We start from the raw sequence: 17252 nt of genomic DNA on the forward strand, positions 1-17252 counted from the left end.
TGGCTTCCAAAAGTGGAAAAAGAGAAAAATAAAGGGAGGTGGGATAAAAAGGGCACTGGCTCTTTAAATCACTTAAGTTACTTAGCACCAGGGAGAAAAGCTTGCAATAATGGCAGAAGATGCAAAACCAATGGCTGCATCTTTGCATCTCAGTGATGAGAAGCACCAGTCAATCAGTGGTCAGAACAAAGACCCCCAGTGCTTGGAGGACAGGGTTCTTTTTGCCTACCAGCTCCTACAGACTGCTTCAGGAACAGGTGTATAGCTGCCTGCCACATGGCTGAGGGGCAGAGGATGGGTAAGCTACTACTGTACTAAGTGTGGAAATTAACCACAACTTGCAGTCTGAGCCTTCTCCCTGGGCATTGCGAGCCTTTAATAGAGCCCAGACCTCCAAAATAGTTATCAGACAGATTCTGCCAGTGCAATTGTCTTCTGTGCGGGAAGACAGATTCCTGATACTTCCTACTTTGCCATGTTCCCAGAATCCTCTCTGTAAATGAACTTTTACATAACGAATTACTCTTTAAATTTTACATTCCTTAATGAATTTCTGTTATGTAAGGGAAAGCATTAGGAATTGGAGCTTTATTAGATTTGGAGAAGGATTACTGAATACCAACTATGGGTCTCAGGCAAAGAATAAACAAACAAAAGTAACAAAACTTTAAAGGATGGATGGGAAGAATTGGGAGGTCATATTTCTTTGCTCTATTTGGAATTCCATTATTTTGTATTTACCACACATTCTGATAGGCAGTCACATTTGTTTTTTTCTATTAATGAAAATTATAATAAAAGAAATAAATCAGTATATTATTAAATGAGGTTTAATAGATCAAAAAAATGTTTAAAACATAAATGCAAAGGTTGGAAATAACAAAGATCGTAAACTGGTGATGAAAGGATTAGGAATCACTGTTCCAGAAGCTCTGTGAGTCAAAGAATTTTCTAATGATTCAAAAATACCAATTATATTATGTACTAAGATAAAGTACCTGCTGCACATAATTTAAGAAGATTTCCTCTAAATGCCTGAGTAGACATCAAATATTACAGAATTTTAGAACAAGAAAAGACTTTAGAGATTAGTTTTATTTGGTTGATTGACTTCAGCTTGGATAATTATTACTTTAGAAATTTAATTTCTCCTTTTTCCTAACTCTGAAAATGGATATTACGGTGGAGAGCATCTCAGTAAAAGTTAGAGAAAGCGATATTGATAAGTGGCATAGTGGAATATTTTCATGTGCTTTGTGTTCCCTTTAGATAGTGATAAAACTATTTGAGGGTCATTTAGCATCCATCTGTTACACTTTTATAGAGCACTTCAGTTTAAAACAGATTTTGAAAATTATCCTTTCAACTCATGCACAGACTTTCTGAAAATGTCTGTGCAGCCCACCAAAAGATGTCCGATACTCTTCAATTTAAATTTTCCAAAAGAAAATGAGAGAGAAGATTTCAAAAAGTAATCAATTTTTCCACAGGTAACTGTGCCAGTGGTTTAATGAGAAAAATCAAAGTTAAATTTATTATATAGTTAGAGTTTTAGATTTGCCACAGTACTTTTAGAATAAAAGGCTATTAATTTTGCCTTAACAGGACTACTGAACTATAAATTAAAACACAATTATAAATGTGTTTTTAATCATGAATTGTATGGATTTTTCATTATCCCAAATTTTTCATTAGCCCAAAGAGCATCTAACTTATAAAATTGGTGTTATGGAAAAGAAAAGTTGTACAGAAAGTAAAAAAAAAACAAATTCACTGGCACTTTATTAAGAATGTAAATGTCCCCTCCAATGAAAACGCAGACCTACGGGTGCGCAGGTGCACGTCCTGACAGCTGTGCTGTTCTTCCAGCCTCTACAGATGACAGCGCAGCGGAGAAGAAAGGGGGCACCCTTCATGCCGGCCTCATCGTTGGAGTCCTCATCCTGGTCCTCATTATAGCCGCGGCCATTCTTGTGACCATCTATATGTATCACCATCCGACGTCGGCAGCCAGCATCTTCTTTATTGAGGTAAGTGTCAAGTAGAGCACGTGAAAACCATGCGACCTGATGAAGGCCAGCCATTTGCAGACAGCACCCGTGTTTAATATTTAGCGCATGATTTCTCCACTGTGCAGTTGCGAGCTGCCTGGCTTCACACAGGCACGCATGCGCGCGCACATCCGTATTACTAGGTGGCTTTCATGTGGTGAGTTCTGTGGCCTTATCTTAGGAGCTTTTAAAGAAATAAACCATCTTGCCTTTTACAGATCTAAAAGAAAATAGCAACCATATTTTTGGTCATATTATACCAAATATGTTAACCAGCTGTTCTGATCCTAGAAGGAAATGCGGCATATGCTGCAGGCTGAAGGATTTAGGTTAAATCAACTAATCGATAAAACAGTAATTGAGTATTGGCAAGATTCATAATACAATGTGGTGGGCCTGCTCTTAAAAAGCTCACAAACTATTTAGGAAAAATACAGATTTCACTACAAAATAGCAGCTATAACAATAAGATTATGGTATGTGCCTTCTCCTTTTTGTGTAATGCGTGTATATTTATACATTTACATATAAATGCACATGCACACACTCATTTAAACACAAAGAGGGCACCGTGCCGAATCAGTGTTGTGTTTTCATGCACAGAATGTAGAGTTAGTGCCAGTGCCCAAGAACAGTCAGTTAGGAGGACCAGCGGCTGTGTACAAAGGGCCAGAGCCAAGCCCTAACGTCCAGAAGGCCTGAGATTGGGAAGCCTGGGGGCCACAGGACAAGGTCAGTGTGACCAAGTCACCTTCTATCCCCCAGACGACTGGGCTTCCTGGGCCCCCTGTGTGCATAGCTTTCACCCCAACATCTTAATGGAGCCACTGCTCTTCAACACAACATAAACGCTAGAGCAGTGAAGGAAATCTTCTCCTTCAAACTTTAAAGTTTAGATCTTTTCCAGTTCACCAGGTGACGTACAGAAGGCTGCTTAGAATTTTGTTCACTTGTTGAGTGAGAAATTATAATGACCTTTAAACTACAAAGTTGCCTTTGACCTCTATAACAGGGGCAAGTGAATGCAAATCAATTAAATAATTGCTCAGATGTCCTCTATGGCTCTCAGCTGTCTGTGGAGTAAAGTGCAGTCTTCTTAGGTCTCCTTCAGGGCCTTGGCTATTTGTATCTTGTCTATCATTTCAATTTTTATCCCATAGCTTCTTAACCTGCAGTTCAGTACCATCAAATTAACTATATGGTCTTCTCCATTCGCACCCCAAATTCTCCTTGTCACCAAGACATTGCTAGTTCTGTTCCTTCCACCAAAACAGTTCTCCTCTTCCACCTCAATTCTTGAACTCTTGACCCAAATAGCCTTCAATACCATGAACCCCGTAAGCTTCCCCAGACCATGTCTCTGCCAGGACAGCTGGACATAATTTCTCTTTCCTCTGAAAGTCTATCCGTAGTAATACATCGTATATCTTTCTCTAGCATTTACCTTTCTGTCTTGCATTAGACTTAAGTATGTATGTGATTTATTCCACCCTACAGACTTATAAATCCTCGAGATTTGGATTAAATAACAAGTCTCTTTCAAGTAAGAGGTATTCTAGCAGTATTTTCTGGAAAAAAAAAAGATAATATAAATATCCTAGGATATTTCCAACCTCCACTAAATTTTTACACAATGTCTTCCAAAAATGGCATTCTCATTTAGTCATAATAATTGAGAAATTATCAGGATTTCATTTAGTTGGAAAGCTCTTATTAAGTTTTGTTAATGTGCTTAATTTTCATGGAAGAAAGTAGAAAACTTTCCCAAGATCATAAATGCATTGCTCCCAGAGATGACAAGTGACAAGCTGTAAAGCTTCAGCGACTAATGAGACATCAGGCTGCTGCTGTAACCCTCACTTAAGCCTTTTAATACACTGTGCAGTTTATTTTCTGACATTGTGGTAAAGAAGATACTGTGAAATATCTGATGGTGATGGTATTAGTGCACATTGCACAGTGCAAAGGACCTAGTTCACACCAGTTCAAAGCAATCCTTGTATGAATACAGAGTGAGACTGTAGAATAGTGAAAGAATTGGGAGGGAGGCATTAATCTTAGAGATAATTTAGTCCTACACCCTTGTAACACAAAGGAAGAGACTGAGGTTCCAAGCGGTGGAATGACTTCTCCATAGTCAAAAAGCAACAGCTCTAGGAAGAACTCTCATCTTTCCACACTCATTCTTCAGATTCCCAGCTTCTCTCCTCTTTGCCTTTTTCCTTGCAGTTACATCAATTGCCAGTAATTCTGCCTAAATCACTAGCTCTATGACACCCCGCTGTCCTCACACAGCTCACAGTAGCTGGTCGGCAGATGAGTTTTGAAGATAATAATCATAGCTTTACTATTATTAAAGCTGATCCATGTCTGCAAAATCGAAACACAGATCCATGATGACTGCACAGTTACTGACATGCCAGACCCATGGATACAAAGATTTGAATTACTAATTAAATTAGAGTTATTGGTGCATAAAGAGATTGTTTACCCATATTGTGTAAGTTGCTTTTCATGTTCTATATTATACTGCTATCTACTTTTTAAATAAATTTGATGTGCTTTTTCCCATTAGAAAAGCAGTACCTACTCATTATAAAAAAATTTGTGAAAACATAAAAGCAGAGAGTAAAGTCACTTATAGTCCCAATATGCAGAAATAATCACAATAACTATTTTAATTAATTTTCTTCTGGAATTCTTACATGCATAACTTGATGCTTGCCCATTTAGTATAATGGTGATTTCACTGAAGTGTGAATTGATATTCTTTATTTTTCAAATCACATTTTTCTCTCTTATTGTATACCCTTTGTAAACATCATTCTGATGGCTGTATACTATTCCACTCAACATTCATTCAGGAGCTTTACGTTGATTGTCTCGTATGCTGTCAAGTGGTATTCTGAAAGCAGCCAGGGCCTAACTTTGCTAACATTGTCTTGAAGTAAAAAGGAACCTTATTTCACCCAATTAGTGGGTTAGTTTTCTGTTGCTGCTGTAATAAATTACCACAAACCTGGTAGCTTAAAACAACACACGCCTACTGTCTTACAGTTCTGGAGGTCAGAAATCCAAACTTAGTCTCCCTGGACTAAAGTCAAGATGTTGGCAGAACTGGTTCCTTCTGGAGGCTTCAGGAAGAATCATTTCCTTACCATTTTCAATTGTTAGAGGCTGCATGCGTTTCTTGGCTCCTGGCCCCTTCTTATCATTCCAACCTCTGCTTTTATCATCACATCTACTAACTCTGACCCCTGACTCTTTCTTGTAAGGCCCCTTGTGATCCAGGATAACCTCCCCATGTCATGGTCCTTAATTTAATCACATCTATAAAGTCTGTTTCACCTATATGGTGGTTGACAGATTTCTGCAGTTAAGACATGGACATCTTTGGGAGGCCATTATTCTGCCTTCCACAGGCTGAATCAAATGTGAGATGCATCACACGCTCCCCATTAAACTGCCCTTGACCTTAAGACGTATCCCAGTTTCCGTGATATTAAAATGTGACCCAGTGTGTATCTTGTATATTTCACCACAAAATCCAGACTGCATTAAACACTTGTAGGAATTAGTTTCTGTGCTAGACACAGTGTATACTGTGATGAAATTTAATGACTTGGCGCTCGAGTGGGTAGACCACAGCTCATGCAGCTGGTCTCGTATTGGGGACCATTGCGGTTCTTACCATTTTTTGCAATTATAATAAGCCCCATTATGAACATAATAATGGTAACAGTGAACATCTATTAAATTCACTGGTGAAAGTGATTTACACTTATTACCTCATTCAATCCTTACAAAGACCCTGTGAGGTACTAAAATTATCTCCGTGTCATAGACGAGGAAGACAAGGCACAGGATTTAAGCGGCTTGCTCAGCAGCATGCATGCAGTCAGTGGCGGAGTCAGGATTTGCACCCAGACTCTCCAAAGATCATAGCCTTGACCTCTAGGCCATGCTGCCTCTCTGTGTGTAAAGGGGCTTGCTCATGCACGGTATGTAGCAGTGTAGGAAGATGTGTATCGAAGGACATATGTTATGTCCTTAGAACAGATTCCCCAAAGTAGAATCAAATGAAAGAAATAAACAGTTTGAAGGCACTTAACAAATATTGCCAAAATCGGTACCCAAAGATGTACACCAGTTTCTGTAGCTGTCATTGCTGTTGTCTTTTTTTAGTGAATAATGACAGTAGCTATTATCTGTGTGTTTTGTTCTTGCAGAAAAGATACACCAGTTATTACACGTTTTGTGGACACAAACATATGATACATTTATACGTTTGTATGTCTTCCTCCTACGTCACTTGGGCTTTAGCTTTTAAACTTTTTGCTTATAGAAAGAGAATGGGATACAATGGGGATTAAATTCTAGAAATTCACTGTTATGTGGAATGCTAAGTGAATGTGACTCAAGGCAGTAAAATGATTAAAATCAAGAGAAAAGTCAATGAGAATCAGGAGGCCTTGATGATAAAGCAGATCATCACTCCATATATTGTGTAATTAAACAGTAATTGAGTTGACTGTTTACACCTCGCGTCCTCATACGGAGGATCGGGGCCAAGAGTTCCAATCCCCTGAGATAGTCCATCTCTGCTCATCTGGCAGAATAGACTATTTTTCATAAACTTATCTTCTGTATTCCTCCAGCATTCTCTTCAGGGTTTAAATTGAGCATTTTCTTTTGACTTTTTTCTAGATGGCTTTCATTTTGTGTTTGCCTGCCTGGCTTCTCTCAGTAATTTTCAAAAAGATACTTGATTTTGACCAAAACCTATCTCATTATAAATGAATAACAGTCTTTTTTAAAATCTGGTTCATTACCTTGAAATAAAATAGCATGGAACAAATATTCAAATAAGCACGTGTTCCTTAATTTCTAATAGATTTTGATGAAACTACTATCTCTTTGGAAGAATTAAATATGCCTTAGGTTCTACATCAAATTTAATGTTTGCTGAACATTTCTAGGCGTAGACCTGTGACTTATGATAAATTTTTGTTGCATGATTATGGGTTATAGACATAAATGTTTGCACTGTTAAATACTATCACATATCACTATTTAAGATTTTTAAGTAAGATACATAAAACAATCTAATTGAAAGTCAAGAAAGTAATAGTATAAAGTGGTAATCATATGAAAAAAAAAACAATCCCATGAAAGGATTCTATGTGGACCAGAAACAGAATAATTTCAACTAACAACCTTAATAAAATAATTCATAATGAACACTACTCCTAATTTTTTTTTAGTATTTTAAATAATGGCTGATATTTAGACATTTATGTGCAGATTTGATTGTTCTGTGTTAATAAAAATGAAGAGAAATGGATGATTGTGGTGCTAAGGATGATCAGTGCCTTGGCAAATAGATTCTATGAGTAAAATACTGGAGGGGTTTTTTAAAATTTCAACTAATATTTTATTGAAATATAGTTGATTTGCAGTATTGTATTGATTTCTGCTGTACAGCAAAGTGATTCAGTTATACATATACATATGTTATACATACATATACATTCTTTTTTAATATTCTTTTCCATTATCACAGGATATTGAATATAGTTCCCTGTGCTATCAACTAATTAAATTTTAACAGACTTTACTTTTTAGAGCAGTTTTAGGTTTATAGAAAAATTATCCAGAAAATATAGAGTTCCAACACACCCCCTCAACTCCCTTTTATTAACATCTCGCATTAGTGCGGTCCATTTATTACAATTGATGGACCAATATAAGACATAATTATTAACTAAACTCCATAGTTTATGTTAGAGTTCATTCTTTGGGTTGCAAGATTCACTGATTACTTTTAATGGTTAAAACACTTTTGAATAGTCAATATGTGCTCAGGGTATAGAAAATCAAAAAGTCCCCAAAGATGGAGAGAGAAAGGTAAGTCTCCCTCCAATGCTGCCCCCAGTTCTTCCAGGGTCCTTCCAGAGGCAGCCACCATAATAAATTTCTCATGGATCCTCAAAACTTTTTTTTTTTTTTGCATTTAAAAAAATTGAGGCAAAATTCACTTTAAAATTCACTATTTTAAAGTGAACAATTCAGTGGCACATTCACAATGTTGTGCAATCACCACATGTATCTATTTCCAAAACATTTCCATCACCCTGAAAGAAGACCCTGTCCCCATTAGCAGTCACTTCCTACTCCCCCTCCCTGCAGCCCCTGGCAACCATGCATCTGCTTTCTGTCTCTGTGGATTTACCTGTTCTGGCTATTTCATATAAACTGGATTATACAGTACATGGCCTTTGTGTCTGGCTTCTTTCACTCAGCATGATGTTTTTGAGGTTCATCCGTGTGGTAGCATGTGTCAGTGCTTCATTCCGCTTCATGGCTGAATAATATTCCATTGTATAGATAACCATATGATATTTATCCATCATCAGTTGATGTGCATTTGGGTTGCTTCCACCCTTTGGTAATTGTGAATGGTGCTGCTATGAATATCTGTGCACAAGTATCAGTTTGAGTCCCCGTTTTCCATTCTTTTGGGTGTACACCCAGGAGTGGAAGTGCTGGGTCATTGGGTGATTCTATATATATATATTTTTTAACCTTTTTATTTTATATTGGAATATAGTTGATTAACAATGTTGTGATAGTTTCAGGTGTTCGGCAGAGTGATTCAGTTATACATGTACATGTATCTATTCTTTTTTTAAATACATCTTTATTGGAGTATAATTGCTTTACAATGTGCTAGTTTCTGCTGTACAACAAAGTGATTCGGCTGTATGTGTACATATATTCCCATATCTCCTCCCTCTTGGAGCCTCCCTCCCACCCTCCCTATCCCACCCCTGTAGGTCATCACAAAGGACCGAGCTTATCTCCCTGTGTACTCAGCAGCTTCCCACTAGCTATCTGTTTTACCTTTGGTAGTGTATATATGTCTGTGCTACTTTCTCACTACGTCCCAGTTTCCCCTCCACCCCACCATGTCCTCTAGTCAGTTCTCTACATTTGCATCCTTATTCCTGCTCTGCCACTCTGTTCATCAGTACCATTTTTCTAGATTCCATATATATGCATTACTATATGGTATTTGTTTTTCTCTTTCTGACTTACTTCATTCTGTGTGACAGTCTCTAGGTCCATCCACCTCACTACAAATAACGCAATTTCATTCCTTTTTATGTCTTGGTAATATTCCATTGTATATATGTGCCACATCCTTATCCATTCATCTGTTGATGGGCACTTAGATTGTTTCCATGTTCTAGCTATTGTAAATAGTGCTGCAATGAACATTGTGGTACATGTATCTTTTTGTATTATGGTTTTCTCAGGGTATATGCCCAGTAGTGGGATTGCTGGGTCATATGGTAGTTCTACTTTTAGTTTTTAAGGGAATCTCCATACTGTTTTCCATAGTGGCTGTATCAATTTACATTCTCACCAACAGTGCAGGAGGATTCCCTTTTCTCCACACCCTCTCCATCATTTATTGTTCCTAGATTTTTTGATGATAGCCATTCTGACTGGTGTGAGGTGATACTTCATTGTGGTTTCAACTTGCATTTCTCTAATGATTAGTGTTGGGCATCTTTCCATGTGCCTCTTGGCCATATGTATGTCTTCTTTGGAGAAATGTCTATTTAGGTCTTCTGCCCATTATGGGATTGGGTTGTTTGTTTTTTTGATATTGAGCTGCATGAGCTGCTTATATATTTTGGAGATTAATCCTTTGTCAGTTGCTTCATTTGCAAATATTTTCTCCCATTCTGAGGGTTGTCTTTTCGTCTTGCTTATGGTTTCCTTTGCTGTGCAAAAGGTTTTAAGTTCCTTTAGGTCCCATTTGTTTATTTTTGTTTTTATTGACATTATTCTAGGAGGTGGGTCAAAAAGGATCTTGCTGTCATTTATATCATGGAGTGTTCTGCCATGGAGTATGTCTGGCCTTACATTTAGCTCTTCAATCCCTTTTGAGTTTATTTTTGTGTATGGTGTTAGGGTGTGTTGTAATTTCATTCTTTTACATATAGCTGCCCAGTTTTCCCAGTACCACTTATTGAAGAGGCTGTCTTTTCTCCATTGTATATTCTTGCCTCCTTTGTTAAAGATAAAGTAACCATATGTGTATGGGTTTACCTCAGGGCTCTCTATCCTGTTCCATTGATCTATATTTCTGTTTTTGTGCCAGTACCATACTGTCTTTATTACTGTAGCTTTGTAGTATAGTCTGAAGTCAGGGAGCCTGATTCCTCCAGCTCCATTTTTCTTTCTCAAGGTTGCTTTCACTATTCGGGGTCTTTTGTGTTTCCATGTAAATTGTATAATTTTTTGTTCTAGTTCTTTGAGAAATGTCTTTGGTAATTTGATGGGGATTGCATTGAATCTGTAGATTGCTTTGGGTAGTATAGTCATTTTCACAATGTTGATTCTTCCAATCCAAGAACATGGTATATCTCTCCATCTGTTTGTATCATCTTTGATTTCTTTCATCAGTGTTTTATAGTTTTCTGCATGCAGGTCTTTGCCTCCTTGTTAGGTTTATCACTAGGTATTTTATTCTTTTTGTTGCAGTGGTAAATGGGAGTGTTTCCTTAATATCTCTTTCTAATTTTTCATTGTTAGTGTATAGGAATGCAAGAGATTTCTGTGCATTAATTTTGTATCCTGATGTTGTGCCAAATTCTTTGATTAGCTCTAGTAGTTTCCTGGTGGCATATTTAGGATTTTCTATATGTAGTATCATGTCATCTACAAACAGTGACAGTTTTACTTCCTCTTTTCCAACTTGTATTCCTTTTACTTCTTCTTCTTCTCTGATTGCCATGGCTAGGACTTCCAAAACTACGTTGAATAATAGTGGTGAGAGTGGGCACCTTTTCTTGTCCCTGATCTTGGAGGAAATGCTTTCAGTTTTTCACTATTGAGAATGATGTTGGCTGTGGGTTTCTTATATATGGCCTTTATTATGTTGAGGTAGGTTCCCTCTATGCCCACCTTCTAGAGAGTTTTTATCATAAATGTGTGTTGAATTTTGTCAAAAGCGTTTTCTGTGTCTATTGAGATTATCATAGGGTTTTTATCCTTTAATTTGTTGATATTGATTATATTGAATATATGATTGACTTGCATGTATTGAGGAATACTTGCATTCCTGGGATAAACCTAGGGTTTTGTTTTGTTTTGTTTTGATAATAGAGAAGCAAAAACTTAGAATACCCTCTCCTGCTGCTGATGCTGTAAGGCACTATTGAAAATATCCTCAGAGAGAAAGAAATCTGTACAAAGGACTCATTTAAAGATGGTAGAGAATTATAGGCACAGGCCCTTCATGTTTCAGGAGAGCACTAAGACAATGCAATGGCAATGGCAATGGAGTTTGTCTTTAAGTAGGTTGTAATTCTTACTCTGAGGTTTGGAAAAAAGACGGTACAGAGCTGTGCTGTCTGTGTGGCAGACACTAGCCCTATGTTGCTATCAAGCACTTGGAACATGGCTAGTCTGGAATAAGGTACATGTAAAATACACACCAGTTTTTGACGTTTGAGTACAAAAATAGAATATAAGATAGCTCATTAATAACTTTATATTAATTACATATTGAAATGAAAATATCTTGGGTCTGATGGCTTAAATAAAATATATTATTAAAATTAATTTCACTTACTTTTACTTTTTACTGTGGCTACTAGACACTTCTAAAATTATGTTGATGGCTCACATTCCATTTCTACTGGGCAATGCTGGTTTAGAGAGAAAACTTTGCAAAGAAGAAGGGGTTAGACAGAAAGTCTGATTCTCTCCATACTTTTTAAAAGTAGAGAACCAGGTGATTTTCAGCATAGGGGAGAAGTTAGAAGCTTGAGGAGAGAGATGGCTGACAAAGCTATCTGATATGTTGACCATTCATTCATTCATCCATTCGAATTTGTTGAGCCCCTATTATGTGCCAGGTACCCAAGTTACAGAGATAAACAAAATGGACAGGAAACAATCCTTGCTGTCACACAGCTTCCATTCTAGTGAGAAGAGAGAGAAGATAAATATATTTTAAGCAAGGTATGGATTTCAAGTTGAATGTTTATTTCTATAAAAGAGGCAGTCCTCATAAAATGCTTAGAGAAAATGCTAACCTTTTTTGAGCAGTAAGATGTTATTAGTCAGATAATAAAGGATATAAGAGTTTGTGATGATCTTTGTTCCTGAATTTGAAATTTGGTAATAATCATTTTATCACTTAAGACTTTTTATAGAGCTCTGGATAGATATTTATAATTCACACATGCACACATATGTGGATACATACATACACATATATATACGTACACACTTGCATAAGGAAATAAGACTGCTCTCTAAAACAGTTAATTTTCCTAAAGGACAAAACAGTCTCACCATTCTTAAACTGTGCATACTACTTTGAATTTGAAGTTACACGATGGTTTTCACAGTAAAACCTGGACCCAGATGTCTAAATACCAGGAATTGTTCATATCATTCTTAATATTTCCAGAGGACCAAAATATCTACCTTTGGTGGAAGTGCCCAGTATTTTTTATCCTCAAACTCACAGGATGTCAAAACAAAAAGACACACCAGCATGCCTACCTTTCCTACATTTCCTTGGGGGGTTGTATTTTATCTGAAAAGCCTTTGGGCATTTTGTAGTATACTCTATAATATAGACACATTTGTTTGATATAAAAAAATGATTCCATCCCCCCATTCTTCAACCAAAGATAACATTCCAAAAGATGAGTCTTCTTTCTTCTGTAACTTTGAGCATCCCTGGCACCCCACTGCATAGCCCTAGATACTATAAAATCCAGATAAATCCAAACCAGCAGAGCCCTCTGTTCCTGGAAGCTAAGTGGGAAGTGTCCTCTCTCCATCTTTGTTGGAGGCAAGTCCAATGTCGAGACAGAAACCCAGGATGGTGAAATAGTTCATTTGGGGCATGTGAAAGCTGGTTTCAGAGCTAAGACTTGAACTCAGGACTCATCCTGGCTTGTAGGCTGTGCTGCTACAGCAGCGCATAAGCACAGACTTCTGAACAGTTTGCCACTCAAGGGATTTCTCACCCCAAGAAATATTTGTGAATAACAGGGACCCATGGAGAATATGATTAAAGGAAGACGGGCAGCTGTGGCCCTCAACTTTTCCTGGCAGTCAGTAGTGCTGCCAGGAAGGGAGCCAAGCAAGGATGCAGAGGCTGCTGCTGGGGAGAAAAAAGTGTTTACTCACAGTTTGGCATCTTGCTTTGCAGCTGCTTAATGAATGGCACTTGGAAGGCAGGAAGACATGATCCGCTGACTAACCTATGTAGTAAATAGAGAATTTGTTTCATAGACCCACGAATCCTTTTTTATCTTGAAGTCACATGTTTTTTTCATAACTGAGTTTTGCCCTTAAGGCATTCCTTAGTCTTATTTCACTCTTAAAGAAAACTCCAGGAAAAAATGATCCATTGAAACAAAATATTTATTTTTATTTCTTAGAGGAGGCAAAAGATGGCATTCACTTTTGATGAACTGCTACGAAGAAGGAAAGATTAGGCAAAACCTAGCTGAAATGGTTAGACACCCTCTTTAAAGAAGCTGTTTTATTAGATGGCAGCTTTCCAGAAATATAGCAATATATAGGGGGAGAAAGGTGGAAATGGTTTGCATTTTTTTAAAAGACACTTTGTATATCTGTTCTAAGATGATGGAATCTTATTCATGTGCATCACTGAATGTTTTTGAGACATTAAAGTTTATGGTGATTCCCTTATTTATGCAGTTACCAAAATAAGATTTCTTTTATAGGTATCATCTTTAATTTACTCTTCTGAACAACATGTTTTAATTTAAATTCCTAAAACTATAATAGTGTTTCTAATTTAATGAAATATTTTTTTCCCTTCATCAGGAAGAATTATTAAAAATAGTGAATAAAATATTTAGTATTTCACTGAGTTCTCCGCTCTAATTTCTTTTTAATTATCTTTCCTTAACTTATTATTTTTAATGGTGCATAAAGCCATAAAATAAATTTTATATGTATTCATATTATATTTATATCATATATATTTATATATGTATATGTATTTTATACATGTACATAAAATCTCCACAGGGAAGCCCTTAAAAGGTGAAAGAATCGAATAAAAAAATAAATAAAAACCCACAGAGCTACAGTCCACTTGGGTGTCTGTAAACCTGGATTATGTCATTTTAAGTATATGATATATGTTTTAGGTATTCCAGTCTTTTCTTTCTGCAACCTCTTTAAAAGACGATTGCTCTACTTACAGTACTAACTGTTGAGTAATTTCTTCCTTGTGACTTTGGTAATTTTTTTGTTAAAATAAATACTCAAGTCTGTCTATTTGTGGAGACAGAGGATAGAAACTTTAATTTTAGCAATAATTATTGCATTGCAATAATAAATTTATTCAATTATAGATTATTTTTCCACCAATTCCACATAGTATAATTTTTTTCTGACAGAAATACAGAACAACTAAGCTAAATAATTTGATTGTCATGACATGCTTCGGTTTATAAATAATACTAGAATTATTTGTGATTGCAAGAAAATTGAAATTTTAAAATTTGAGTTTAGAAGATTCAAAATTCGGAATCTAGAGATCAGAAATATAAAGAAATGTATTTTAAATGGTAAAAGTAATCATGCTCTTGTAATTCCATTAGACTTGATTAGCCAAAGTACTTTTAATTTGCAAGTGAATTAAGATTATTTTGCTCTATTTTCTTGAGGTGATGCCTTTATGAAAACTTTCTTAATATAAACAAAATAATTTTCAATTCAAAATTAAAACAACTTTTCTTACATCATATAGTAAGGGAACAGAGTCAGAATTATTAGTTTTGTTTCTACTTTCAGCTAATTACAATATTTATATTTAATGAGACAGCCATTCATCTGTTCAAAAAAATTTTTGTGAACACTGACTGTGGGACCAGTGTTATCCTTGGCAAAGTCTTTAAAAGGAGAAATGATAATTGTTCTGTTAAAAGGAGAAAACTTTTTCTTCTATAAAAAGAAAATAAATTTGTGGTAATTATTCTAAATCTCAGTGCAATGTAAAGTTCTAGGATTGTAGTAAGGGATAATCTTTTAACTATAAATGAGGGGGTTTTGTTTTCTATCTAAAGTTATGTCACATATGTTAGTTTTTCAAGTTTTTCTTGCCTTTGACCTTGAAATATCTGTAATTCAGTAGCTGGTAATTGGACCTGCATCTTGAATATGTACAGGTTCAATGTGGAGAAAGTTTGATGTAGTGTGAGGATAAAGAACATTGAATTTTAGTGAACAGTAATCTCAAAATTTGTAATTAATAATATATGGCTGTCAGTTTTTAAATCTATCGTATGTTACATGAAGAGTAGGAAGGCATCTCACCCAAAGTGGTAAGTGCACCCCATACTATGGAGGAACGTGGCCAATCTACAAAGTGTTTAGGGAAGAATGATTACGAATGCTGTGGACTTCTGACTCATGCCTGGAATGTGAATGAAGGGAGAAGCTCTAGCAGAGATACGTCTAAAAGGAGGAGCGTGGTAGCTCCCAACACTGTTGATGGGCTGTGCAGTGAACAAGCGATCTGACTTCTTCTGGATGGACCTGAGGGATGGTCACAAGGACCTCTGGGGAGAAGCTATGAAAATACGAATATGGGCTAAATGTAGACTTTCTAATAATCAGAGATACCCAGAGATGGCATTCAGAGGCTCCGGTGTGATGAGCTCTTCATCAGCAAAGTCCTTAAGCGTTCAGTAAGGCCCCTTATTCAGGACTTCATAGAGCGTATTTAAGCATTACATATGTGTATGCACTAGGCTGAATTTCAGGTTCATTCTGTCCCTGCAAGCCTTGAATATTCTGGTGCCCCCTCCACCCACGAAGTCGTATATGTTTCAGAAGAATACAAAAATGGCAAAATAAACTAAAAGGCATGATTGTGCATGCTCACAGTTTTTGAAGATATCTTCTTTTTTGCGTAACCCAAAGTGAAAAAGTAAAACTTCATGCCCATGCAACAAGACTTCAAGGAAGACTATAGTTCTCCTATCCAGAGAATATAATTAGTTATGAGGTAATACTCTGAGGGGACCCACGAACTCTTCACCTTTTAAGGAAGTTGGTAGATTTCATGTTCATGTTGCTAGGGAACAGGCAAGGCTTCTGTTTGTCTTTGGTTAAAGGTCTGCATAAAAACAAAGGAATTTATCAGGAAAGTAACAACTGGTATAAAGTTCCTTAAACAAACCTTTCCCAGTAAGGGTTACTTTAAATAGAATAAAGTAACATAAAGCCAGAGATACAAAGTGCTGTTTCGCTTCCTCCCATAGTTCTCTCAGGGAATGAATTTAAGTTTTACCAAAAGGTGAAGTTGATGATTAAATATGTATGATTTCTTTAAATAGGTAGGAGAAGCAAAGCATACTTGGCACTTTCCACTTAAGAATAAACTCTTCCGTGGTCTTCTTTCTATCTCCATCTTTTTCTTCCTTTCTCCTAAGATTTAGACTGTTCTGAGAGCTTTGGGTATAACATGTGAGCTCCAGCCACTTAAAATCACTTCTGCTACTCTGTTTCCTTCCCTCATACTGCAAAGAAGCCTTAAGGAATTTTTTAATATTCTCATTCAAAAAAATGTTTTCTGAAATTTAAGTTGGCATTTTTCCCATTCCTATTTTATGTAAATCTGCAATCATTAATAGCTTCATATTATAATCATTGTTAATGGGCAGAGTACTTTTTTCTTCTCACCCTTCTCTTGACTATAGAAAACACAGATTTCATTCACATTGAAACTCCCATGTGCAATAAATGATGCAGCTGAGTCACATTCCAGGCAGGTACAAATTGTTTCCCTGACATAAAATAGAGTATAGATCCCCAATCTTGATAAGGAGAAGCTAAGAGGAGAGTTGCAACTACTTAGTTATCTTTCCTTCCATGAATCTCCACTTAAGAAAATATATCATTATTTCTTACTGACCTCCAAGTAGTAAGGAGAAAGAAATGCCTGCCTTGCCTTCCTGGCTTTATGAGCCTAATACATACATATATATACATGTATATATATATATGAATGAATATACATATATGAATAAGTATATATATAGTCATTCATCTCAGCACATAGTAGAACAAGTACCTGTTTTTATTTTTCAATGAAAAGTTGGTATAAGATTAAATTATTCT

The 17252-nt window shown here is 36.3% G+C and overlaps 1 protein-coding gene across 1 annotated transcript in view; it reads left to right on the top strand.

Annotated features, from left to right (window-relative positions):
- Positions 1 to 17252, top strand: part of PLXDC2 (plexin domain containing 2) — a 400818-nt gene that overhangs the window by 361698 nt on the left and 21868 nt on the right. Inside the window, exon 13 of the mRNA XM_057731187.1 lies at positions 1870 to 2030. Within this exon, the coding sequence (XP_057587170.1) occupies positions 1870 to 2030 (161 nt within the window). The remainder of the gene's footprint in view (positions 1 to 1869; positions 2031 to 17252) is intronic.

The sequence above is a fragment of the Hippopotamus amphibius genome, chromosome 4 (genome assembly GCF_030028045.1).
Source record: "Hippopotamus amphibius kiboko isolate mHipAmp2 chromosome 4, mHipAmp2.hap2, whole genome shotgun sequence".
Taxonomy (NCBI): Eukaryota; Metazoa; Chordata; class Mammalia; order Artiodactyla; family Hippopotamidae; genus Hippopotamus; species Hippopotamus amphibius.